General features: G+C 40.0%; 1 protein-coding gene across 2 annotated transcripts in view; it reads right to left on the minus strand.

The window, feature by feature from the left end:
- Positions 1–26474, minus strand: part of MTMR12 (myotubularin related protein 12) — a 52533-nt gene extending 26059 nt beyond the window's left edge. For both annotated transcript variants that reach the window (XM_067545478.1, XM_067545477.1), the window contains exons 1-8: positions 26212–26474; positions 12629–12683; positions 11523–11662; positions 7548–7620; positions 5389–5519; positions 3853–3946; positions 1908–2031; positions 1051–1126 (exon numbers count right to left, since the gene is read on the minus strand). In XM_067545478.1, the coding sequence (XP_067401579.1) occupies positions 1051–1126; positions 1908–2031; positions 3853–3946; positions 5389–5519; positions 7548–7620; positions 11523–11662; positions 12629–12683; positions 26212–26451 (933 nt within the window). In that variant the 5' untranslated portion in view covers positions 26452–26474. The remainder of the gene's footprint in view (positions 1–1050; positions 1127–1907; positions 2032–3852; positions 3947–5388; positions 5520–7547; positions 7621–11522; positions 11663–12628; positions 12684–26211) is intronic.
- Between the last annotated feature and the right edge of the window lie 1325 nt (positions 26475–27799).

A 27799-nucleotide genomic window follows, 5' to 3' on the forward strand; every position in this document is an offset into this window, starting at 1 on the left:
AACTGGAAATTAACTTAGGGGCATCAAAAACTTCTTGGCTTCTTTTAGTGAAAGCATCATGGTAACAGTATTTTAGTTCCTGTATAACAATGCAAAATGCTGTGCTCTGTCCTGTACCATACTTGTGGATCAGAGCACTGAACTATTTTTAATGAGGGTAATAGAAAGCAGCCAACATTTTCTTCCAGACTGCATCTAATTTAAAAACTAAAGATGTGAAAGGACTCGCTTTTCATAGGTGAACTCAAGGGAGCCGTGGGTGCTCAGCACATAAGATGATCAGTGCTCTCTATATAAAAGTTCTTTTGCTTCCTCATTACCACCCTACTTCGTGTGTTCTTATGATGTGACCATCACATTCAGTGCCTTAACACTCAGTGCTGAAGTACTGCCATAAGCACAGCAACCAGCACCAAGCAGGGTCCTGCAGATGTCAAGAAGCAAGTACCTCTAGAGCAGGGGTGGCACAAGCAGCATGCGGCTCTTTGCTCAGACAAAGGTGGCTCTCAGGAGAAGAGGGGGAGTGTAATTAGCAAGCTGCCGCTGCAATTTACATATCAGTGCCAACTGTGGGATGAGGGTAGAGAGAGGAGGGGTGTGAAAGTGACAAGCCGCCTGAGGGCAAGGTAGCTGCGGCTCTTCATCTCGCACTGGTTGGCCACCCTGCTCTAGAAAGTCTCAAAGTCTCAGGGAAGAAAGACTAGTGAGAGAATGCAATGAGCATGTGTGGGGACATTAGTACTTACACATCTGTTCACATCCTTATTCAGATATGTAAGGAAAGGTAAAGTAAAAACTGTTGCTCTATAGTGTTCTTTGGGGAAGAATGGAGCTTTATGTATAAGCTCTACTTTCTGCTGCTGCATCCCCTTTTACAGATGAGTTTGCTATTACAGAAAGGACTTTAACTGTACAATAAATATGAACTACTAAGACTAATGTACTTAGAACACTTATGTAAATGTTACGCGTTATTTATCTGAAATACTAGTTAAAAATTTCCCTTTTCATCTACATTTGTTCATGCTTCAACATTGCAGGTTTACTCACAGGAATGCCTCTTCCTTGGTACTGCAAGATATCCTCTTCAGAGAGAGACATGGGAACAACAAAATACAACGGCAATCTAAAGAAGAGAAAATATTTCCAATAGCAAAGAATTCCACAGCAGATGTAATGCCCCTTGTTTGATGCTGGAAGTCCTAGCCAAAGGATCAGAAAATCTGAATAATTAGTAATTCCCAATTTCCTGCATTAATCAGCAACTATGTTCTGCAAGGCTCACAAAAAACGTCCAACTTTTAAAGACATTTGTTACTTAAGGTTCAGTACTTGCAATATGCTATCAAGATAGAATAGCTTTAGTAATATCCTGAGAACTCACATTCCATTGTTCTATGACATGGAACATATCTGCAATCAAAAGCTTAATGAAAATCTTAACATTGCTGATTGCTGCTAAAAACTGAAGGATTTCCACTTGAAAATAAGTCTTGTCTAAATTTGAAAGGGCTTGCTAATGTAGATATACTGTTAGAGGTAATACGCAACTCTTTCCAGTGGAGATACAGTTTGTATCAGCAAAAGAGGGGTGGGGTTTGTTTTGGGGTTTTTTGCTAGTATAGCATCTTAAATCAGTTCCCCAAATATGTTGGAGGAGGAGGGAGGAGCCCGGGGGAGGAGAGGGGGGGGGGGGAAATCACACCCCTGAGCAACATAGCTATGCCAGCAAAATTTTTAAGCATACACAAGGCCTAAGTGTTTCTTACAGTGCTTGAGGCCTTGAAAACAGATTTCACATCTAGAAAATGGAGATTTTGCACTGGTGTTCATCACTAACTTTTGAAATATGAACAATGACTTTAATATTGAATTTGCTGTACACACATTTTAGAATTTGAGCTTACTTTTCAGAAACTTTGTAGGCTTTGTTGGCACTCACTACTTTATATTTCATGTTCCCTTTGGTTCGTTCCAGCTCCTCACGCCAATCCTTAATAGCATCAAACATCACAGTTTGGTTTTGCGTGTCTGTCAACAGAAATCCAATTAGATATTAGTGTTATAGAGAGGCCTAATTACTCTATCATAAAAAGCATTTTTCATTGTAAAACAACCACTTTAAACCAAGTGCATGTACAGAACCCCTTATATATAAATGTTTTGAGCACACCAAGTTTTAACGTGCCTTTGTACAGAACGTTCTATGCTTCTGTCTGATCTTTAATACTTGGTCTTCAGTCAGATGTTGCTTAAATCAAGACAAGTGTTCCTAAAGTGATGATGCACACTAAGAAGATTTTTACAGTACTTCCATATGCCTAAAGGCTAGTTGGTAGCCTACAGCCAAGACCCACCGCATACTCTGCAGAACTTGCCAACCATCACTATTTACTCCGCTTGTATGGTGCATCTGCTTCTACTACATGGTCTTATCTATTTTGACCATAAAGTCTTATGGGCAGTGCCCACCACTACTGTGTTCAGTGCCAAGAACACTGATCTCAACACTGGCTGGGACCTCTAGGCCCTACCTGAATATAAAAAAATTAAACTTTCATACTAAACTCCTGAGCCAACATCATGGCGCACCAACATGCCTCTTGATAAAACAAATAGGTGTTTCAGGTACACAAAGAATGAAGAATCAGCAGGACCCTCATTTGAATAGCACTATTATATCAACTTTGTTTCTATTAAAACAACCTAATTTCTTAAATTGCCAATCTACACTATAACCATTTTGCTTATTCAAAATATTACAAGCCACTCTGTGACTTAACCAGATATGGCTAAGTAGGAACTTTACACAAATTATTTTGCATAATTTGTTTCATTGATAAACCTACTGGATTAATATAATTTAAATTACCATCCATGCTAGGCTGATCAGTGCATCTTTCCTAGATGCTTGAGAAAAAAAGCAATCCTGGAGTAAGGGTGGATGTTTTTATATGCAAAATCTCTTTGGAAAGATGCTAGAACAGTGTCACTCAGTCCAAAAAGTGAGAGAGGAAGAAGTTATGTTCACCCTTCTGATAGCATATTAGCCAGAATAGAAAGCAAAAGTATGAAAGGGAAAAATAGCAGTATTTTGTTGATATCAGGGAAAAAAACTGTCCGGGCACATGCAACCCAATAATGTTTAGCGTTCTAATTTGTTAATAGAATATCCATTTAATCCTACCCACTTTAAATGTGTTCTGATCTCCCTAATAAAGTGTTCAGATGGTGCAGGATAGGTTTTGATTTAATTTTACAGGACTATCCTTCCCTAGTCAGATAGTTACACCATAAAGTAATTTGGGTGGCAATCAGAAGCAATTCCTCTCAATTTAACCAATCCTCTTAATTGACTAACTGTTCTTGTCTGTATCCACATTCACCTCGAAGATCATTAGTGTCCCTAACAGAGTACCAAAGATCCCCCATCCTTATTCCCTCACCCCCTCATTTCTTAACCTTCAAGTTGCAGGCTTTGTGCAACCACTGGAGTTAGCTTAAGACTATGAACTGATTCCTTTAGGCTCATTAAGGAAGCATATGAAGACCACCTTTTCTTGGCTAACAATTTTATTTAAAGTTTTATATTACATTAAAAAAACCAAAACCTATACCAAAAGCCCATTAGGGACTAGAAGCATTCAGCTGACATGTTTGGAGATTTTAGCAGTAACTTCTAAAAAACTTGACTTAGCATGTAGATGCTTATAACTCTGCCAAACCTGAGGATATTGTCATGGGCCTAGCACACATTCGGACACTAAAAATTTCACACAGATATGGGGTTGGAAGCAGGAATGACTGTATGTGGTAGTTACAACAAGCTAAAAAAATACAGAATAGGTTTACCTGTATTGGTTGGTGCAGCTGTTGCATAAGAGAACAGAAACAAGCGTTTAAGTAGTTTAGGAGTCTGGCTATGATGAACTATGCCACTGACGATCTAAGAAAGGACGAACAAATTAATCCACACATGTATCGGATTGTAATAAAAGCTATTTGATGTAAAGAGCAGCTGAACCTCAAAGGCAAAGCCAGAGAGAGGAAGAGATTTTAAACTGACGTTGTCAACAAGATTCAAATGAAGCAAGATATTAAAGACCAGATTTAAAATTTAAAAAGATGGCTTTGCTTAAGCTTCTGTGCAACTAGTATGTCTAGCATTATATTTAAAGGGCAATCCAAAAAAATCAGAATGCATTATTCCATTTCAATTTTTCTTGAGCACTTTAGGTCAACATTTTTTGAAGGAATTTCTTAAGTGTTTAGAAAGATCGTCAAGTGAACTTCACCCTAGACTAGGACTCGGCCTTCATTTTAGTCACAGTGCACCCTTTGACACCAAGGTATCAGCAAGGAGGTGAAACGATACGAAGTTCATGTGCAACTTCCTTAGTATCAACAGGAGTCGCATGTGTGCATTAAGACAACTACGCTGCTTAATTATTTCCCTTGTTTGTGTGATGTCAGCCTTGGACATTCTTAATACACACCTTTTGGTGAGAGCCTTATCAGTTGAAGATTTTTTTATGATAAAGGTCAGAACTGAAATTTTTACAAAGAGAATGTACTTTGATGTGTATAAGGCAGACCTAGTCTTATGAACCAGTATGAGTCTCTGAACCAGGAAAATGGAGTTCTATTCCCAGCTGCTACAGTTTCACTGTAGCCACAAAGGAAAATCATCTACCATTGAAAATACTACAGCTACCTAAATTAATATAAAAGGATGTACACCAAATATATGCTAAAGCTTTTAAAAGTACACTTAAGTCTGGAGGCAAACTAGATACCCCAAACTATAAAACAACTCGAAAGCTAATTATTAATCGGTATCCTAAAATTTAAGTTCTAATTCTTCCTCCTACTACTTTCAAAGAAAGCCAAATGCATCCTTCAGAGTGTCAGAAGAAATAATTTGCATGCCAAGTTATCAGAGAATTAATTGTTTATTATGGAAGTTGGCAGTGCAACAGGGAGAAAGAAGGTTAGCAAGACAGTACCACAAGTAAATACAAAGCCAGTTTACATAATAAGCTCTAAAGCAATTCATACGGTACTCCCAAGCTACTGTAACATTTCCATAGTAAAAGCCAGTGCACCTGACATTTTAAATTGTTATATGCACACAAAGATGGTTAAAGAAATAAGTTTAATCAGACCAAAAGAGTGACTCTCCCATGTTTGTTCAGCCTAATAGTGAATGGTTCAGAAGCAAGCTTTGTCATGAGGGTTTGAATGAACCGTTCTCAAACCAGCCTCTCAATTCTACAGAAATCCTACATCACTTCCCTATAAATTAAAATATCCCACTAAAACCCCACTCCAGATTTTAGAGGGAGGGTGGAGGAAGAGTTATAATCAAATATATAATGTTATACTTACTCTTTTTACCTCCTCTTCCTTTGTGTACCTCAGACAGAAGTGAAATACTCTAAGGTCTTTACAGCAGATGATTAATTTCTCTGGGTATTTCTTCAGTTGTCCAAATAGAGATTTTTTTTTCTCATCATAAACTACAGAAGTAAAACAACTCACGTAAGAATATATCAACATTAAAAACGTTGGCATCTCTTGTTGGGGACACAACTAAACTGAGTCAACATAAGAGTTTTACTAAATAAGCTAACACTGACTTGCAGCGCAGACAGACATTTGTCTGTACTCTCAAACTTCTCAACTGTATCTTTACGGGTGAAATAGTCCCAAGATTTTGTGCTCTGTCCTAGATCTCCTGTCCTTCACTCAAATAGACGGAATTGAGTTTTTGGCTGTTCTTATTTCTGACTACATGATACCATTGCTGAACAGGGCAGAGGCTTCTCTCATGGTTCACTGCTCCCTTAGCTACTTCCGACAAGCAGCTAACTGCACTTTGAGCTTGGGCATTAGGCTGGGGCAGAGAGAACAAGGAAAGAAGTCCACCAAGTTGTTATGGGAGCAAGTAAGACTTAACTGGTCACTTCAAATAAAATTATATAGTAGCAGACAACATATAGGCTTTCCTTCAAAATCATCCAGAAGAGGGGTGGTTTTATGGAAACGAATTATTAGGGCCTGGTGGAAACCTCCACCGATTCAGATAGTATTTTAAATTACAATAGGATGCTTATCTGAACTAACCTGTGGTGCCTACACAGCCACCAGCCTATTGTTAGTTTTATATTAATTTGCCACACTGAACAACATCAATCATCATCAGCTGTGCAATACTGCAAAACCAAACACAAGTACTGATACAACCCATATCAGAGGACTAGTGTAACTGATTTGTCCAGTAAAGAGCAGATCTTTGATACCACACTAAACACAAAGTTGAGGTTCTGAGTATTAAAATGTTTAAAATAACTGAAGTTTAGCAGAATGATCACAAAGCCCTTTGTGACATCCAGATCACTCACTCACTCACATGGACACACTTAAGCAATGCCAACTATACAGTTGCATCAGTGACCAGAAACAGTATCTTGTCACCAGGTTCTGCTTTTCTCTTTCCCAAAGCTATTCCTTTCCTCTCCCCTCCTATCCTCACTCACACAACATGATCATAGGTCCCCCTCCCCTACTCTTCTTCAGACCTACTCTTTCCACTAATGTTTACAAGTTCCTAGACTAGTTTTCATTTTTTATTTAATACTACATAAGAGACTTGTCTTTGAGACTTCTAATTTAAGTAAGCTGAATCCAGTATTTGGTGCAAATTTTTTTTATTTTTCCTCCCTCCCCATCCCCTTTTCTACTGTTCAGATAATGTTGAAGTGAATAGTTTATTTTGAAATGGTACTTCTCTAAAAGTCCACCACAGAAGCAGAAAGTAATCATTCAGCACCTCAATAATTAAACTGCTCTGATGTGATATTACCCAGAACCAATAAAGTGAAGCACTTCTATACCTCAGTGCATCAAATATATTGCAATGGCTTTTTAGGTGTGGGGACTGATGTGGTCCGGTTTTAACCCAATAAGTTAGTGGGAGCACTTTGCTAAGAATCATGACTTTTCCCACTACTTCTAAACTGGCCTAACCAGATAGAGACAAAATGTAGATTTTCCAATTTCATCCCACAAGGTTAGAGGAGTATGTAAACCATCAGGATTATCCTGAACCAAGGAATATTCAAAGCTATGCAAGACCTGTATCAAATGACACCTCAACTTATGCTGCATTTTGTGTTCAGTCTGTTCAATCCAACCTTTACTTGAAATGATAGGAAAGATGACTGTAAAAAAGAAATCCTCCATGTTCATTATTCATTCCAAGTGATAAAAGAGTTACATTACAATGATGTTAGTTATCCTCGATAAATTTGTAGACCAAGAGCACTGGTTTAAAAGTGCATAGTCCAGATTTTTAAAGGCATTAAAGCACTGCTGAAATGCCTAACTAATTTAGGAGCCTAAATCTCATTTTCAAAAGCAATGTAAACACTTAGGAATCTAAATCCCATTGTCGGTCAATAGTTAAATACCTTTAAAAATCTGGGCCCACATCTTTAGAGTTATGTGGAATGTAAGACAGAAGAGGTAAAAAAAAGCTAACCTACCTCCATAAATGTGGTCTACACAATGCAGAGTTATGTCATTTTCTCCTATGATCTTGTTTTTAAATTCTGGCTCCTGTAAGACAAATACATTTTATGTTACACAAAATTCTTGTCATGAAGCCCATTACAGTCAAACTAAACAACGTCACTTTCCCAATATAGCGCCATACCCTATGTATTCAATAGATATATATTTACTGCAGTGACAAGATTTTAATCTACTTTTTACTTATTGGCCTTTCAAAGCAAGAGTGGAAGATTGAACTAGTTATTGCTCAGATTGTTTTGTAGCTTTCAGTTACACCTATGTAATATCTTTAAAGCAGGCAAAATCTGGACAGCAGAACTTATTAATGGTGACATGAGTATGAAAACCCAACGTGTTTTTCAAATCTCACAAGAATTTGCAGAGTTTGTAGTTAAAAAGAGCTTTGCTTGTCAATTGACCATATTTATTACAGAAATCAATTATACAAACATGAAATTAAATCATGCCAGCTTTGCACAATAATTTTTTAGACTAGAACTTTACTTTCATAGAATAGGCCTAGTCCTAGTCTGATGTATTTGCCAGGCATCCAGTCTATTTATACTAGACTACTTCAAGGAACACATGCATTACACACATGGAATTAGAATCTTGCTTCAATGAGTTTATTTAATAAAATTAATTGCACAGGGCTTTGGAGGGTTTTGGCTGAGTAATAGATCTAAAACCACTTTAGGTCCTATTCTCAGACACCAACTCAGTGCTTCAATTCCAAGATTAACCTCAGATTTTTGAAAAAAGGAAGCCACTTTGTTCCAGTGTCACTGAACAACATCTGCACTATGAAACCTCCTTAAAGTCAGTGATAATTTTAAGTCACTTTGGCAGATGCACTCTACCGTTTCTATATATTAAGCTTAGCAGTAATAAAGTCGATTTTTTGGCACTGACTGTTACAAGTTTAAGCCTTCCAAGTAAATATTTTTAACTGTACTATCTTCAATTTAAAATTTGATTTTTTTCTTATGAATTTGTTAATGTCTAGTTTAAAACTGACAATGAACCATGTGTCATTCATATTCTAGAGACTCAACATTCCTGCCAGATTACAGGTGACAAAAGGTAACTGGTGAGATTTTCAAAGCAGACTAGGTGGTTATTTGTAATGTTGGAGCACACAAAGGCTCAATCAAAGACTGGTATCTCATTGTACAAACATAAGACCATCCCTATTCTGAAGAGCTCACAGCCCAAGTCAATCCCCTGGATTATTTTGAGGATCTCGGGGGGGGGGGAGGGAGAGGAGGAGGAGAGATTAGGAAGAAGTGTGTAAACAGCCAAAATTAGTTAGTCTGAATTAAGGATTTTCCAGTGTTGTGCAAGATCTGTTCAGACAATATCTGACTTCCACCACCTCTATATGTTGAGAAGGATGGTCCAGTGGCTGGGGCACTAGCCTGGGACTTGGAGACCTTGGTTCAATTCTTTGCTTGGCCAGACTTCCCATGTGACCGTGGGCAAGTCACATAAGGCCATGTCTACACTACAGACGTTGACAATGCAAGTTACATTGGCATACAGAGTGCCGAATTTTCTATATTGCTCATGCGCATGCATATCCGGCTGCTTGTGTCAATGCAGCACATACTTACCAGGAGCGCTTGAGCTGATGTAAAGTGCAGCGCACTATGGGTAGGTATCACAGTGTGCCATGTGCCGCCGACTGGCACAATGCCTTTTGGGAACATTTCACAATGTGGTTTGAGATAGAAATGACTTGTGCTGGCAGTTGGGGGAGGGGAGGTCAAGTCCCCAGCATACAACTTTCTCTATCCCATAATACCATCCATATCCCATAATTTTCACACTTTATATTTAAAATTGCCAGTTTTCATTCTCCGCCATCGCTGACAGAAGCATGGAGCCTGCAGAGGTCTGCTCTACTCTCATGAACATTACAAATAAAGGATGCACAATTCTCCTGTGTTTGCAGACCCACAAGACATGATGAGTTCTTGGAGAAGGAATTTGCTGAGCCACATAACAAAAAAACAATTCAAGGTTATTGGTGGTGTTCATGCAGCCAGTACAGATGGTGGAGCGCCACTTCCGGGCACGAGACAATCATTGACTGACTGAGATTACATCATAATGTAGCTCTGGAATGAGGAGCAGTGGCTGTAGAATTTTCTAATCCAAAAGGTCACATTCCTGGATCTGTGTGCCAAGCTTGCCCCAGCCCTCCAGACACCAGAATAAGAGCTGCCTTGACTGTGGAGAAACGAATGGCGATCGCATTTTAATAACCCTTCAATGCCAGAGTACATGAACAGAAAAGGCTATTTTTCTATGGTTGTGCAAGCGCTGGTGGATCACTGGGGGCACTTCGCTGACCAGTCCATATTGATATCAGTGAAGGTCCACTAAACACCTTTAAGAACACATATAGCTCATTGTAAAAGAGGCAGGAATACAGCCAAGCACAGATCTGCTGCGCTCCTTTGCCTTGTGGCATCCTGCCACAGTTCCTTCTCTTTCATGCAGCATTGCATGGGGGATGCAGGCAAAGGGATACAACAAGGATCAGCAGCAATCTGCTTGTAGAAGACTACGTTTCTACAGCTGGTCTGTAGCTGTGCTTGCACAGACTCTTCTACCCACAGGCCCAGGAGATCCAACACCTTTTGTCTACTCCAGACAGTAGTGCATCTAAGGTGTGAGTTCAGCATGGATAGTTGGGCAATTGCCCACAAGAAAGGAACACAATCATGAAAAGGCATTTCAAAAAAATACATGCCGGAGTGCAGGGGAGAGGGTGGTGCTTTCAGTCTGTATGACCCCTGGCAGTGAGTTCACAATTGTGCATTGTGGAACAGCTACTGAAAGACTGTCAGGATTGACATAGGTCATACAGTGTTTACCCTCACGCTGCATTGACCATGGCTCCATGCCATTCGAGGAAGTGGTTTTACTGTGTTGTTAGAACAGGGCGTTTACACCTGCAGAACACAAATTTGCATGCAGACACATGCAAAAAGAGGTAGACGCAAGGCAACTTACGTCAAGCTAACTTTGTAGCGCAGACCAAGCCTCTCCATGACTCAGTTTTGCATGTATAAATTGGGGCTAATAGCGCTGTACCTCACAAGGTTTATGAGGATAAAAGATTGTGTGGCATTCAAACACTATAGTAATGGGGCCAGATAAATAATTAAGACTGGACTAGAAATAGCATGGGTCTAAATAAAGATGTGTTTTGTTTTCAAACTAAAGAGGTGTTTTTTAAGATTTAATTAAACCAGTGAAAGCCCACGTGGACACTCAAATAGATTTAAACTTGACCTATATAGATTCCTTACCAACTCACAAGGAATGGATATAAACCAGGTTTAAATGCATTAAAGAATGCCCACAGGGGCTAGCACTGATCTATTTAAAAGAACACTTTTAGTCAAACCCATTTCCACTAGCAACATAGCCATGGTCTTCATCTTTTCCCTAAAACACAAGAGTATTATATTAGAATATAAATGCATTATTCTCAAGCACAATTTCCAAGTGTGCTAGTAGTTCTAAAGCACATCTTGAGAACTAGAGACTCAGATTTCACCTAGAAATGGGACAGCATTCGTTTTATCATCTCTCTCTGTTCTGACTCTTTGGGACATTACAATTGGTGTTTTTGAAGAGCAAGTTGTGACTTCTCAGAGAAGATACGGACCCATGAAATTAAATGTATCTGTCATGATAAAGAGGGAGATTGCTATTACTCATTAAGTGCAGAAAGGGTATAAATTGGGTTATGTGTGTCTGTGGTGCTCAAGGCTTGCTGCAAAGCTACAAGGCTTCCTTTTCATTTCCTTCTAATGTTCCTTCTACTAAAGGGGGAGGCGAAAAAAGGCTACATAGAGGCAGTGTATATTTCTTGCTAAGTGACCAAGAAGTCACATTCACAAGACTTAGCCAGATGAAGTTTGTCTTCCTACATCATCATCCGAAGCAGATTCATCACCAAGAAAAGCAATCTTGAAGTTTGTGCAAATGAGTTTCCCGTAGGCTCCACGATTTGACCCATCTTCTTGTATGCACTTTAATACTGTGCTTGCTTCACAGAGCAGCAATTCACCTGATAGAAATAAACAGAGACTTAGCTTGCAGCATAATGGGACACTTTAGATATTAAAATACAAAAAAATATAAAAACCTCAAACTCAGCAGCATAATGGGACTGCAGGTACAGGGGCCATTCCAAGGGCTTAAACCCATGTTAAGTGTCATTATGGATCTATAATGGCCAAAATGAAGTTCCATACCCCACCTGCAAAAATTGTGAGCTCCAAGTTTAATGCTAAGTCCACTAATTTTTGTGGTCTTTTTATAGGACACAGCAGAGATTTAAAAGTGGACTAAAGGGCTTGTACCCTTTCTTGTTTCTTCATGAAGAATGCAAAGACTTGACTTTTTATTTTATTACTACAGTACTACATTCACCCCGTTTTTGTTGGAGAACATTGGTAAGGTCTCAGGGATATTTATTGTGAATCCTAACATCTTAATTAAAGGAGAGGGGGATTATCTGTACCAAAAGCTTTTTATCTGAAAGGATAGTTACTGAAGTTAAATAGGTATTAAAAACAAAAAAGTGTGAGTAATTTTGAACTGTAACAACCTTTTCAATAGCTCAACTTGCACTCTTTTCCTAATGTCATCGCACTAGTTCTCCAGTCAGTCCTTCAGCTAAGACATGACCTAAATTTCCAATGTATATAGATTTTCCTAAATTCCTTCCAAATCTTCTTTATAAAACAAAGGAAAGTAGAATATGGGCACAATTTTCCCCCCATGTAAACACAGTACTCAAAGTTTAATGGAAACAACAACTTTGCATTTTAGAACAAACCATGCAGATGAAAAACAGAATATTCAGTCTGTGTGGTTACTTACCTCAAACCCTCAATTTTCCTACTCAAGACACTGATGTCACTTGAGTATTTACTGCAGCAAACAATTTTTTTTTAAATACAGCTATATCTTCATGAGAAGACATAATTTTACATCCTAAATTCAAAATACAACATAGCACAGCAGTTACCTGGTAACAAGCGAAGATTTACTTCCTTTTCTACAGGGTCTTTTATGTGTATTTCCTAAAACAGAAAAAGAGTCATTGTTCCTTTGTAAAGAGCTTCAAATCTTAAGACAATCATATATTAAATGGTACTAATGTATTATACACTAGATTATCTCAGGGATCTGCAAGGCACTGTTCTGTTCAGCAGGACGGAAAAAAAAGGTATAATCTTTTCAGTTTACAAGACAGAAGAGATAGGGATACTTAAATGGACACCATCAACTTGAAGTAAGTTTCAGAACAGAGCTAGAGGCAGAGGCCCCAACACCTCATGCAATATTTGTAGTCTTACAGTAATTTTTGCAATATTTGTGAGTTTCCTAATTAAAAAATGTGTTACTCTCCTGTTTTGTGAAAGGTCAGAATAAGAGCCTAGTAAGCTCCCTGAGTGCTGTCACACGCTCAAAATAAAACTAAAGAGATATTTTCCTTCTAATTTTTCAGTTTTTAATAATCTTAGGTAAAAAAAATTCCAGACAGAAGTGTGATTTTTTTTTTTTTTTTTTTTTAAAGCAGGCCTCTACAAGAAGCAAGTGCAGTACTTCACTGAACCAAACAATACTGCATCAAACCTACACACACACACACACACACACACACATGCACTGGATTCAAGGAAAACAGAGCTAATTTTCCACTGTTGCAGCTCCACCAATGGTTGGGGCTTGCCCAAACTATGCTCTCTAGCATTATTGCTATCACTGGTGAAGAATTATAGTTCCCATTTTTCAGAACACAGACACAGCTGCACATGTACACATGGCCAGATCCTCAACTCCTGTGTGTTTAGTTCACGTGCACACACCAGCCAGCTTCCCCTTCTGATGGAGAAACATGAGCTTATTTTTAGAAAAGACTTCAATGTTTCCAATTAAACTTGGCTTCAGCAGACAAACGTATATAACAGTTAAGACCATTTAAAACAAATTTCTTGATGTTTCAAAATTATATGGCTATGAATGTCAATTTATTCTGTGGAGATTACTTGCTGATCACTAGCAGGCAGTTGGCAAAATTAGGACCAAAAAAATTATTCGCTGAAATCAATGGAAAGAGCAATGGATTTCTGAAAGTTTACATCAAGGAGTTAACATGCATTGAAACTCTTACAAGAGACTGTCTTTTAAAGGGCCAGCTAGAATCTCTTAAATGTATAGTTGCAGTCCTGTTTGCTTGCTTCTGTTTACAAGATTTTAGTTAAGGGTGACCTGCACAAAGGAAAAAAAAAGCTCTTTTTGATCCTTTATGAGGCAGCCTGAAAGGTTTCCCCCAAGAGAACATTTTTCTGCATTAGGTCTGGCATACACTACAGAGGTGTACACACTGAAATGTTCCTCCCACCGATCTAACTGTCCTGCTATTCAGATATAATAAAGCCACCTCAATAAGAGGTGAAGGGCTTATGTCAGCATAGTTGGGGCGACACAGTGTCAGTGTAGACACTGCATTCCTTACATCAGGGGTGGGGAACCTTTTTTCTGTCAAGGGCCTGATGGTGGCCCTAGCGGCGGGAAGGGGGGGGGGGGCGCAATTCAGCGGCCGGGGGGGGGTGGCCGCCACCGAAGTCCCTCCGCCGCCGAAAAGGGGCAAACGGCGGCAGGGTTTCGGCGGCGAGCACTGCCCCCCCCATGGAATCACGACGACGACGCCGTGAAACCGCGCCTCCGCCGAATTCCCCACCGCCGCCAGGGCCACACCAAATGATTTTGCGGGCCTTATACAGCCCGCCGCGGGCCGGATGTTCCCCACCCCTGCCTTACATGGACATTGGCTGTCATTCTTGTCAATTTCATGGCTCCCAAGGGAGCCTGGGTGAGAAGTCTGGGCAGCTGGCTCCTGCAGAGCCAGGGCAGCCTTGTCAATTTCAGGGCTTGGCCATGAAATTGACACGGCTTCCTGGCTCCTGGGGAGGAACAGGGAGGAGAGAAGCCACCGCAGTAATTAATAAGTTGGCCTCACACAGGTCTTAGACAAGGCCTTAGAAATTCAAGTTGCAGCTGCTTGAGAAGCCTGGTAAATTAATGAAATGGTAACACACTTGAGTGTGACAACTACTATTAACAAGTTGTTTAACAGTCTGATTGATTGATTGATATCTTAATTTCAGTTAACATATATAAATTTGAGAAATTAGTTGTTTGCTAAATATTTAATCCTCTCACTTCCTCAATTAAGGCATGAGTTCAAAATACATATCTCAGACATACAGGAAAAACAAGGAAGGATCAGGCTTTACATTTCTTCGTCAGAAAAACAAGCAGAAAAGACACTTTCAAACAAATCAGAGCTTCTTTCTACATCAAGTAGAAAGAGGGAACAAGCTCATTTTTAAGTAACATCTTTGAAAGTCACCTTTAAGCAGATGTTAAATCAAGGAGTCACAAAGGTCTTCACTGGTAGCATGCAGGAATTTTACATTAAGATAACTGCATCCCAAGTAGTGACTGATCTGTCTCCTTTTCTTTAGCCTTCTACCCAAACCACCAATCCTTCTACTCTCTAGCCTTACCTCTACATTAGACTTTTTTACTGAAAAAGTTGGGAGAAAATTAAAGGCACATTTTTCAGAGCGCAGGTTATGTTCTTCTGAAAATAGATTTGTAGCGCTGAATATTTGAATTTTTTAATCTAGTACCCAATGTATGAATCCACTGCTTCCTTCATATTTATTTGGGAGAAGTTCAAGTACCCTTTTCTCCTTGCCCCCTTACTGTAGGGGGAAAAAAGGACATGCTTCACCTGTTCCTAGGCAAATGGCAACCTCCAAGTCAGCTTACCCCTTTTTAACTTAACTTCTAGCTGATAAACATATCTTCCTTCAGTCTCAGTTCATAGAAGCTGATGGAGAAACAATGGAATTTTCTGGTGGGGCTTTATGGATTTGCAGTTTCATCTCAAGTTCTGGATAGTTCTCAATACAGAAAGATTGCTTGCAATCTCTGAACTAAAGGAACCCAAAATTCCTTGAATGCAGAATGGCTACTACAGCTGTTATACGTGCAAAAAATTCTCAGGCATTCCATACCAAGCAACCAAAGATCAGCCTGTGCTGCAGGATCATATCAAATGCAGACACCTTCCCCTTCATTCCAGCATTGATATAGTTCTGTGTGTGACAGCCACTGAAGCCTCAATCTCCAGGAGCATCAGCTAAATTGGGAATAGCATAAGGGCATATCTGCACTAGAAATTTGTTGCAAGGTTTGTAAATCTGTTATTTGCAATAACTGTGACATGAGCAGTGCACATACACTGCACTGTTAAAACTATTAAGATAGTTTTCCCTGGTATCAATGCAGTCACGTAGTACAGCAATGTTTCAAAATAAGTGCTAAGTATTCTGGTTGGACATCCCATGGTTCATTGCTCCATCACTGCCATGCACTCTGGGATTTTTTTTGACTGCAGTGGCTAGAATTCAGATGAGCCTGTGCACACTCCTCTCTCCAGAAGGCAACAAAGTTCAGGACCTCTATATAAGACAATGCTAAGCACAAGGCATACTGCTGTTGATTGAGCAGTCATAACACGTATGTGAAGCCCAATGAGCTGGAATCACAAAAAGGACAGCACATGGCTGAACATAACTTTTAAATAGAAAAGTGACACCTATTCAGGATGATCCCGGAGCAGTAGATGACATGCAGGTAAACAGAACAATAACCCAAGTAATGGGCAAAACAGTGTGTGACAGAAGTGGAAGGACTTGGCAGATACGCAACAGTTGTTCAGGACAGGACAGGAGAAGTATACACACCTACTCTGTGGCAAGTACTCTCATCCCACATCCCAGTAAACTCACTTCCAAAGTAGGTTCAATAACATGTATCAAAATGCCAGATTACTTACAAAATCTTTTAGTGCATGTGGACATGTCACAAATGCAAAATAAATTAAGGGTTTGTCTTCATTTAACATTTGTTGTGGGTTAGTCTTGTATCCTATGTTTGAGTGCAGTTTCTTCACCTGAAGTAGTACAATGCAGAGAAGCATTTTTATTTTCACAAAAAATGATAATGTTTTGAAGATAAAGTGTAGGAAGATTAGTATAAAGATAAGGTAATGTGTAGATGTTTTAATCACCTAATCAGTTGACAGCTAGAGTTCAGTAAATAAAATGTATCCAATCAAGTGCTGTCCATGAGGACCAATTTCTGTGAGCTCTACTTCTAAGGAATGTACAGTTTCTGAAATTTAACTAGCTCTTCAAATTGCAAATTAGAGATTGTCTTTATTGCCTAAGTATTTAGAAGCCAACTCTGAGTTCTTTTTACAAAGTCTAGGTAAACTTAGCTTTCCAGCAACACTTAACTTAGCCAAAGTCAGCAAATAGTGGCAGCTAAGCTATACATGACATCTATCTATATTCTAAATGCTTTTAGTCAGGTTTCTGACAGTTTTTGACATACAGCACAAACTACTACAGACCTGCTTACAGAACATAAATAAGATAGATGTCACAGCATTACCATGACTGATATTACTCCTTTCCAAAAGGACCATGAACATAGTGCTGGGCAAATACTCCTCGTCTCCAAAAGACCTCACCTGCACAGTCCCATCAATATCTACAATATCACTGTTTGGAGATGTAGTGAATGGTCAACAATATGCCAAATATATTTAGCTGTACTGTCTTCCACAGGTATAAACATCATCACCACAAGGATGTCACAATGCCTTCCACGAATCATTATCTGAATGAAAGTGCTAAACACTAAACCCAGTCACGACTAAAGAGATGTTTGTAGGAAGAGGGAAACATTCTGAAGAACCAATCAAGATGCTGACTTCAATTTTAGCAGAGGAAGACACCTTTGAGAGGGGTGTGCAACCTTGAGGCCTTAACAAACATACTTAGGCCTCAAGGCCTACTGATGCCAGGTAGCATCAGTAGGAAAAAGGGACTTTTTATATCTCCAACTTGCTAGGAAGCATAATTTCCTCCTGGATAGGGACCTGGCCAGAGCAATCCATACAGAAGCATTGCAAAGGCTCTAGCTTACACAGCATGCATCTGTCTGCCTCGTCAAAGGGTCATACCACCATGAGTATTTCACGCATGTGTGCCATTCCATCCAATAGTTCTTAGCCTATGGCTTTTCCCTCATCTTCAACTACATCAGTGGTGTCAGGAACCAGCTACAGCAACTACCATGAACTGTCAAAACAGCTCTCTCAGAAAAGCACAATGAAGCTTACAAAAGAAAGTACATGAGAGCTGGTTGAAGATCTCCAGCTGTGGAATGAGTTTCTAAAACAGATTAGGCTGATCTAGAATTTCACCACCTTTAGGACACTGTACAAATCCCGCTCCAATGAGGCTTTCCCACTATAGCTTTATCATCTAATATTAACAAAACACTTACCCAAGCAGAGCCTATACGGCTGAGGACAAGACTCTATGACATCCACTAGGGGCATTGCTATGCAGATCTAATTTACCCAGGAAATACAGAGACACTGTGGTGACAGGAGCTATAGAAAAGCATGAACTAGATTACCTAAATCGTCCCTAAATCAGAGAAGTCAAACACCCAGCCAATTCGCTTATTTTTCTGGCTCCTGTGTGCAGATCATGTCTACACTATAGTGGCACAGCTATAGCACTGCAGCTGTGTTGCTGTAGTGTAGACTCTTCCTACATTGATGGAAAACACCTGTCAATGTAGTAAAATCAACCTCTCCAAGAGATGGTAGCTAGGTTGATGGAAAAATTCTTCAATTGACTTAGTTGCATCTATTCCAGAGGTTGGGTTGAGCTAACTATAGCATTCAGGGCACAAAATTTTTTCTTTGCTCTGAGCAATGTAGCAAGGTCGACCTTATTTTTAAGCATAGACTACAAATTAATTTAAGAATTAAGGAAGTTTTAAGTGCTTATAGTTGAAGGTTACATCAGTTTGCATTTGGGAAGTTAATTTTCGTTTGAAACAGCTGAGAGGAGTGAACTGACCCTATTCACATCAATGGCAGTATTAACTATTACACCCAATGAATTACTTTAAGGGACAGTCTCAAACAAGGTAGCCAACTGTGTACCTAGTCTGCAGTCAGCCAGTACAACTGTGTGAGTAAACTGAATAATTGCATGCACAAGTCAGAGACCAACTAGATAGAACAGTGGTCCTGAAAACACAGAATTCCCCAAACCAATACCTTTGCTAAGTTTAACTTAGGCTTTGACTACACTAGCACTTTTGTAGGTAAAACTTTTGTCAGTTAGAGGTATGAAAAAAAACATCCCCCTGACTAACGTAAGTTTTACCAACAAAAGTGCCCATGTGGACAGCGCTATGTCAGCAGAAGATGCTCTCCTGCAACACAGCTACTGCTACTCATTGGGGGTAGTTTAATTATGCCGGTGGGAGAGCTCTCTTCTGTCGGCATACAGCAGCTACACGGGAGATCTTACTGCTGCGGTACAGCTGTAAGATCTGTAATGTAGACATAGCTTAAACTTGTATTTAAGGACCATGCTACCTTTTAGATCTTTGTGCACATCTCCCATCAGTGGGAGAACTGCAGTAGAATGAGGATGGTATAATGCAGACTTTGAGGGTACAACCCATAAGCTAATTAAGAGTATTATTTAGTCTTTTCCAAAGAACGCTTGATAATTTTGATTTTGGTGTCAAACACTGAAGGTAGGCTGTGAAACTTGTCCAGTTAACTGTATTTTCCTCTGATTTCCATTACATATTTGATTACATCTTACTGTTGGGGTGCTACCTCCACGAATTGTCAAGAAACTTTCCAAAACCTATCTCAAAAATGTTATGGTTGTTAAGACAAAGAAGATCAACAACTATTCAGGAAGATCCTGAGGTATAGCAGTGATTTTCTTGTAAATGTTTATTGGAAAGGATCCATCAAAAATTGGGTCTTACAGAAGGGAGAGAGTTATGTTCAGACAAATATCAGGAAAAAAAATAAGATTTTTTTTGAGGTTAAAAGAAAATGAAAGGCCTAGTAGCATGTGTTTTGTTCAGAGGAGGGGGTATTCAGGTTATATTGGAGACCGGATATTAACTTTAAAATTCAAACCATACAGAGAAAGTGTTTTTGGCTACACTGAACACACTGGGGATATGTAACTGTGTACTGACCTGACAGAAAGGTTTGTATTTAAGTAGTCAAGACATGTTTCTTTTATGATTTTCTTCACTATCGCCAATAGACTATTCTTTAGTTTAGGGCAACCTGAATTTCATTTAGAGAACTTTTTAGCAAAAACTTGAAAAAACAAAAGGAGATGGACAATGATGAGGTCATAAGCACAGGAGAAAAAAATGCAATTTTCCTCTCTGAAACATGGTCACAGACAGTCTGGAGAGGGTGTGCACGTGCACAGGTAGAGATAAACAACTTACAAGCCATCAGGCACAATTCCAGATCCTTCATATATTCAGAAAGAAGAACTACATGTGAAGGAAGGAAGGTAAGATGGAAACAGTAAGAGACAACCGATTGAGCAACTCCTACATAACATTAGCATCTCAAAAATACAAAAAAATCCTAAGAGCAAAGAGAGGCTCAAGTGAAGTCATCCAAGACAGGGAAATTGAGTCTGGACAGAGTGAGGAGTGGGAAAAAGCAAAACCTCAGAACATCTGAAGACAGATTTTATATTTTCTCAAGTTGTAGGAGCTTCTTACTCCAAGAGAAGTGGAGAAAGATAGCTGACTTAACATACGCTTCAGGGGCTGAACAAGATGGTGGAAAGCCAAGAGTACAACTAGATCACTCAGAACCCATTTAGATTTCAAGCTTATGACTGCTTTGAACTTGCACATTAGATAAAGAATGGCTGTCCCTTCCCTTCCACAATTTCTTATTTGTACATGGTAATGGATATTTTAGATCACAAAAGTTATGAAAATGAGTTGTGTTAGGAGTGAATGAGCATTCCTCTGAAATTAATGCTATAGTACACACAAGATAGTTAAAGCAATGTGATGTGTACAATATAAAATACTTAAGTCAGAACATTCCAAAGCTAGGGTTATTCTGGAAATGTTAACTGTCATAATGCTCATACATTCCCTTGTTAAATGGAAGCCTTAAGATGTACTATATTATTTATGAATGTATATGGAACGCACCATGAAAAAGCAGACTATGCAACATTGCTAAACAAACAGGACAGAATGGTAATTCTTGTTATTACCCTATTTCAATGCTTAGTTTTACAACGTTATTGCTGGTTTTGCATTTAGTTTCCTATGAGTTTAAAAAAAGAATTTGTGCTACTCTACTTGCAAAACTCAAACTACACAATGCAGTTAACCTGCAGTGGACCTGAAGGGTGCATGTGTGCATAATTCAAACAGTCACATCACAAACCAATGCCAATTTCTCAAACCAATTAAATTCTCACTGAAGACCAATGCCTTATGTCCATATCATATTAATTTATGAATTAAACAACCTTAACTATTATTAAAGCTAATAAATGTCTATGATAGGGATGTAAAACACTGATCGGTTAAACAGTTAACTGATAAGTATTAGTCTTATCACTTAGATGAAAACTTAATCAGTTAACTAGCAACTAGCCATGTGGCTCTCCATCTCCATGGTGATGGCAGGGCCACACTACTGCTGCTGCTACTACTGCCACTGCTCAGAGAGGCCAAGGCCCTGGTGCAGGCGTGGCAGGCCCCACTGAGGAACACCAAGGACCTGGTCTATGGCTCTGAGATAGGAGTCCTCCGTGGAATTGGAGCTGGGAGCGCAGGCTCTTGCTCTCACAGCCACAGTCCTGGATCTGCCAGGGCGGGGGAGAGACGCAGCGGTGTGGGCTCTCAGTCCCCCTCAAAGTTGGGTTGGGGGTACTACTTGGAGGCTATGGGGAGGGAGCGGAGTGTGAGGGGGACCCAAAATTATATCGGTTAACTGTTTAACTGATATAATTTTAATTGTTTAAACAGTTACCTTTGTAACCGATATTTAACATCCCTAGAGATATAACATCAAGTTCTTTGCAGATTACTATTACTGGTAAATGTATTCATTTCAGACTGGAAAGGGTTAAGACTCCTAATTTGAATAAAATCATTTAAAATATGAACTCAAGTTGTGCACGTGCATTTCAGATTCTTCGTCTTGCAAGGCCTAACCAAAAACTAGACAAACTAAAGTTGAGTTTTTACATCTTGCTTTGAGAAAAGCAGTATCTAAAGAGAGGTATGGATAAATTACTGCATGTGCACTTTATCTTAAACTGTTTTGTTAAACGAGATTTGTGCCTATAAGTGTAAGGACTTCACATAAGTAAAAATGTTAAACACATTAAAGTATGCAGTGTTGTTATAGCCCAGATAAAGATAAACAACCAACAAGCTATCAGGTCACCTGAAGAAGAGCTATGTGTATGCTCCAAAGCTTCTCTCTCTGTCACCAACAGAAGCTGGTTCAATAAAAGATATTACCTCACCCACCTTGTCTCTCTCAACACATTTAAATTGATGCAATCAAAAAGCATACATGATTTTAATGAAATTGGATCAAGCAAGCCTGAAATCTGCATAGCTTCATTTGAAGAGTTTTTCTATCTAGTGCTAAATTATAAATCAATTATAGAGATTTATACATAGTGACAAATTCAAGTGGGACAGAATCTAATGATATACTAAATGTATACAAGACGAGTATTATATAATATTTCAATGACACACTGTTGCAGAGCAATATAGGAAGTGCTTTAACAAACACACTGTAGCTAAACTACACACACATTCTATTCCAAGAATAAAGGCTGCCAGCAGGCTACCACTTCAGTGAAAATGCAAAGTATTTCAGTGCCATGAAAACTAGGTCTTTGCTGTAAAAAGATCAATTTAAAGAGAACTGCATTAAGATAAGATTTGCTTTGAATTTCAGATTTTCATCTATAACTAGCAATGCAGGGCTGAATTGATAGTTTTCTTAATCACATTCCTTTCATTGTCAACTATACTTTGTCTTCTCAAGTGATATTTACAAAGTATTTCTTGTATTGCTTAAGGAGATTTGATACTAAAAAGAAATGGAGCCTTCAGCCAGGGTGGGCAGCCCCGCAGCCTCCAGCCATTGGCAAGGGTGGACTCCATAGACAGCCCCAAGCCACTAAGGGTGGACCAAGCTGGCAGCGATTGCTGGACCCTCCTCCTCCACACTGGGACTAGGGCTCTCATCCTGCCTCCCCTTCCCCCTTGGACTTCAGTAATGCCCTCAGCCCACTCCCATTCCCCCCATTATTTTTAGTGAAAGTCACAGACAGGTCACGGGCTTTTGTAAATTTTTGTGTATTTCCTGTGACCTGTCTGACTTACTAAAAATAACTGACAAAATTTTAGTCTTACTCATGATGTATATTTTCCTGCCTGGTTTTCCTTGCAGGTTCCATCTTTTTTATCCTTTCCTATTTTCCTGCATTGTTATCTAGCTCTTCTTACTTCTTCAACTCTTCTCTCCAGCCATACTAGTCTAAGTCTCAATCCTCTGTTTCTAACCCATAACTAATTCTCTCCCACCTGACCTATCCTGCAACAATCTCCATGCAAACACACATAGTAAGTGCTCCAGACCATGTTTCTTGCCCTCATCCTAGCTTGAAAGAACAATGACAGATGGCTTTTCAGATATCTTATATGAGACAACACTGTAGCCATCTGAACACAAAGAAATATAGACTGCCCAAGAGGGAGCACCATAACTGATTAGGATTGTGGATTTGCTGTGATGAGGCCTGACAGATGTATGAAAATCATCCTTACCGCAGAGTCCCAAAGAGGACTCAGAGTTGTAGAAGCAATGGTCAAAATATCTGGAATACAGCCTTCCTGCTATACTTCAATTTTCATCAATATTCCATGTGAGACACAGACCTTTTTCTCCTATGGATGAGAACTAGGATTCCTTTCCTTCCCAATATTGCTCAGGAGGATGGGTAAAAATTGATGATTTGTTTTTATATCAAAAGTTAAATCTGAAATTGACAACCTATGCTAAGGCCTATTATATGTATTATATCTATTAAAATAATTTAATTTTTGGTTTTTACTTAAACAGTACATGTTTGCTGCCAAGTTTTAAAGAAAGTCAACCTAGAGAACTGGTGGAAGTCACCGGCTAAACACTTGAAACAGGGTTTGTTCAAATACTAAAATCAGCATTTGACAGCCGTAGCCTCCTCCACAGATGCAAAGAGAATATTTTCTTCCTTCTAGTTTATTCAACTACTTCTGTTCAGTGACTAGTTTATTTAAAGCTTTGAAACTGACTGGTAATTAAAAAAGGAGGAAAGCTTGTTTATACTTCCAAACTATGAAAAAAAAAAAAAACTAGTGTGAGAGGGTAAGATTTACTGGCTCTAAAATCTTGAAGGACATGGTGATGACAAATAATGAGTTCAATTCACTGCACTACAGACAATGCTTTCTTTGTTTAATAAATCAGTTAGTTTTAAAACAAAATAATGTTTTGATAAACTTTGATAATTTTTCCTAATGTAGCCAGTATATTTAAGGTAATTTAATTTAAAAAAAAAAAATGCTGTTTATGAATTTTAAATCAAATCTAAATTTCCATCCAACTAGAGCTTGACACAAATTGCAAGTACAAAAGAATAAAACAAGAAATGCATCATTCGCCATTTCCTAACAATATGTAAAAATTAGACATCTGAACAAACATAAGTTAAGCAATATAACTACTTCAGTAAATGTATATAGATATATTGTATCCTCCTCGTTCACAAAAAGTGATAAATCAATTAACCGTATTGCAGAGGAATTTTCATGGCTCCCAGATAAATTAGAGTTGTCACTTGTACAAAGGCACCAATGTCCCTGATGCTGTTCTAAAGATACAAATTTCAAAGAGAAAAGACTAATCTAGAAACTGATTAAGAGACAAAACCAAGAGCAAGGGAGGTTAATTTTCAGTATGGTAGGGAGATTAGTAGTGGTATACCCTAAGGGTCTGTGTTAGGACCATATACCTGTTAGTTGTCATGTTACTGTTTGTTCCTCTTCCAGATAAAACTTGCTATTGACAATATTATTTAGATTAATGAAATTTAAAGTGACTTAAAGCAATTGGGCAAATATTAACATATTAAATTCAGTTTAGATAGGTGAAAGGAAAAAACTATTTGAAACATTCACACACATCCGATTTCTAAACTAATTAATTGCTCAGGAGAGAGCCAGGCCTCACTCTGGACAGATCAAAGAAAGTTTGCTCAATATAGAGCAGCAATTAGAAGAAAAAGAAAATACTAGAATGTATATAAAAATGGAATAGTAAACAACAAAAACATATTGCCATTTTACAAATTGATGGTATACTCTCACCTTGAGCATACATTTAGTTTGAATCACCTTATCAATTACACCATACTGAAGTTTAGAAGTTTATTAGTTTAGTTTAAGATGTTTGAACTAACACACCTAAGTGTCAGATAACGAAGGCTACACAATTGTCAGTAAGATTTTCTTATCCAGCAGCATTAATTTCTGTAAAATGCTTCCCCTAATTCTGCAGTACAACTTATCTTTACAGAACCAGATTTGTACATTGAACCACAATTTCCCAAAACTAGTTGTAAGTATTCCAACAACTATGACAATTGATTTTTATTTTATATTAGCTATAATTTAGGTCTTCAGAACTGTATTAGTTTCTATTTCAAACTTTGTCTTAAACAGTTAGTACTGGAGCTGAGCAAAACTGAAAAACAGGAATAACTAGTAGTGTTGGTCTCAAGGGCAAGTTCAAGTATCTATCTACTTTAATTCCTCTTTCAGGTTTGGCTTGAACAAGTGGAACAGCATCATTATCCTCTCCAATCTCTCTGGTGGACAAGCTAGTTGCCTGTTTTGTTTAAGTTACAAAAGGCAAGTTGACGTTACAGTATCTCACAACTGCTTGAGTGTGCAAGTTGCACGTGGATGGTTTCGGAAGCTCGGAGTGCAGCTCTGAGCTGTTCTCACAAGACTGCCAGTTTTGCCAGGGCAGCTTTGCAGATGTGGGAGCGCAGTAGCTCGGGCAAGGCTCAGCTCGGTTCTGAAACCCTGCGTCTGTCTAGTGGCCAACTTTGGTACGGCTCGGGTGCCCGTCGGCCCAATGCAGATCACGGCACATCTCCCGGCACCCCATCCCCTTCGGCACAGCTCCATCACCACCAGGCAGCTGAGCGCCCCAATCCTCAGCACCACTAGCTCCGCAGCGCCTGGACCCACCACCGGTGCGGCTCCTCCGAAGCGCGCCTCCCGGCCTGGCGGCTCGGACTCTCAAGCCCAGCCGCCCTCCCGGGCCGGAGCGCAGCTCGGGGGAGGGGGGGACCGGCCCGGCCCGAGGCTCCGCCGCTGAAGCGCCAACAGCCACACCGCTGTTTTTAGCGAGCTTAGCTAAGTGGAGGCCCAGCTTATCCCGCCCCTAGCTCCAGCCCCACATCCAGCGCCCGGGCCCCACACCCCCCCAGCCGGTCCTGTACTCCACCCCGGCCCCACCCTCGGCTCCCCGAGCCCAGCGCCACGCCCGACTCTCTCCCTCACCTCCGGGCAGACGTAGGACACGAAGGAGGGCTTGGCGGGCTTGGCCCCGCTGCCGCCGGCCCCTTTCCCCAACATGGCGAGTCTGGGCGCTCCCCGTCCGCCCCAGCTCGCGGCGGCGGCGCCGGCCAACGGGTGCGGCGGCGGCGGCAGCTCCTCCCAAGACTCCGACTCCTCGCCGTCGTTAGGCTCGTCCGGCGGCAGCGCCGCCCGCCTGTGGCTCACGTAGTTAACCCCTCCCATGGCGGCGTAGCTCGCCCCAGTCCGCTCTCGCCCCCGCCCGCCCTCGTCACCGGCCCTTTCTTGGGAACCGCCTCATAGCGTCCCACTTCGCCGTTGGCCCCTGCTCCCTGTCGATCAATGCAGCCCCGCCTTGACAGCCAAATCTCCTACTTGGATTGGTTAGCGTGAGGAGAGGCCGGAGCTCCCCGCCGGGTCCTAGCGCCGCCTAAACAGGAATAACAAGAGGGCAACAGCTTCTGCCGACCAATCAGCGGAGCTGTCTTGAACGCTCCGCTGATTGGTCCGATGGAGCTTCCTGATCTAGGCTAGTCAGTGGCCCTGGAGTCCTCCTGGCCTCGTCCCTGGAGTCAAAGGAGCCCCGCCCTGGAGGTGGATGTTTCTGTCCCTGCTGGTGGTCGGTACGGTGCAGTGACTGATGGTTATTGCTTAATTGGTACATCACTGATGCTTTTTTTCCAAGGAGCATATTCCCTGCAGCCTCCCCCACTAGCCGGAAACAAGAGACTGGGACACTGGAGGTTTTGTTTATAACATTTAAATAAAACATATAAAATGCAAATCTGCTGTAGCCTTGAGGACAGCGGCCTGTGTTCGCAATGGTTACCTCTACCGTGCAATAAAAGACCTGCTGTGTGGGGCTCAGGCTGCGAGACTATAAAATGACAGCGTAGATGTTCAGGCTTCCCCCCTCCAGCCCAAGTCCTAATGGTTACACTGCAATTGTACAGCTCCACAGCTTGAGTCAGCTGACACAGGCAGGATTGGATTAACCTTCTATGGGGGCCTGGTGCTAAACATATTTGTGGGCTTCCATGGGGAACGTTTGTAAAACACAGGAGATTGACATAGAAATTGTCTTTGACACAGCTGCACAAGTTTTATTAACAATATTTAAAAGTTTAAATTGCAGGTGGAGGTGGTTGCCACTAGGGTACAATGGTAGCCGTAGGGCAAAAAGAACACACACAAGTGTACATAAAATAAATTATAAAAGAAAAAATACAAAATAAAACACTGGGTAAAAACAGCTAACAGATTAGCTTTTTCAGTGTATCTTTGCTACAGCAAATGTTTCAATTAAAATGGACAAATCTACAGAGTTTACCATCTCAGATTCAATGAATAACAAGAGTTAAATCTTTCTTGAACCATTGTAGCACATAAAGCACTTTTTATCCCTTTTAAATATGAAAAAGACCTTTCACCACTGCAGTTTGAGATTAGCTGTGTCAGCTAAATGCATAGCGCAATCATGACACTTGGAAAGGCTATTTGTAAATTATGCATATTCATTATGGTCAGCATTTGCACTGTACAGGCAGAGCTTGTGATAACGGCTTGGAGACAA

This window comes from Emydura macquarii, unplaced genomic scaffold (genome assembly GCF_026122565.2).
Source record: "Emydura macquarii macquarii isolate MOO-44397 ecotype Brisbane River unplaced genomic scaffold, CSIRO-AGI_Emac_v2 contig_1045, whole genome shotgun sequence".
Lineage (NCBI taxonomy): Eukaryota > Metazoa > Chordata > Testudines > Chelidae > Emydura > Emydura macquarii.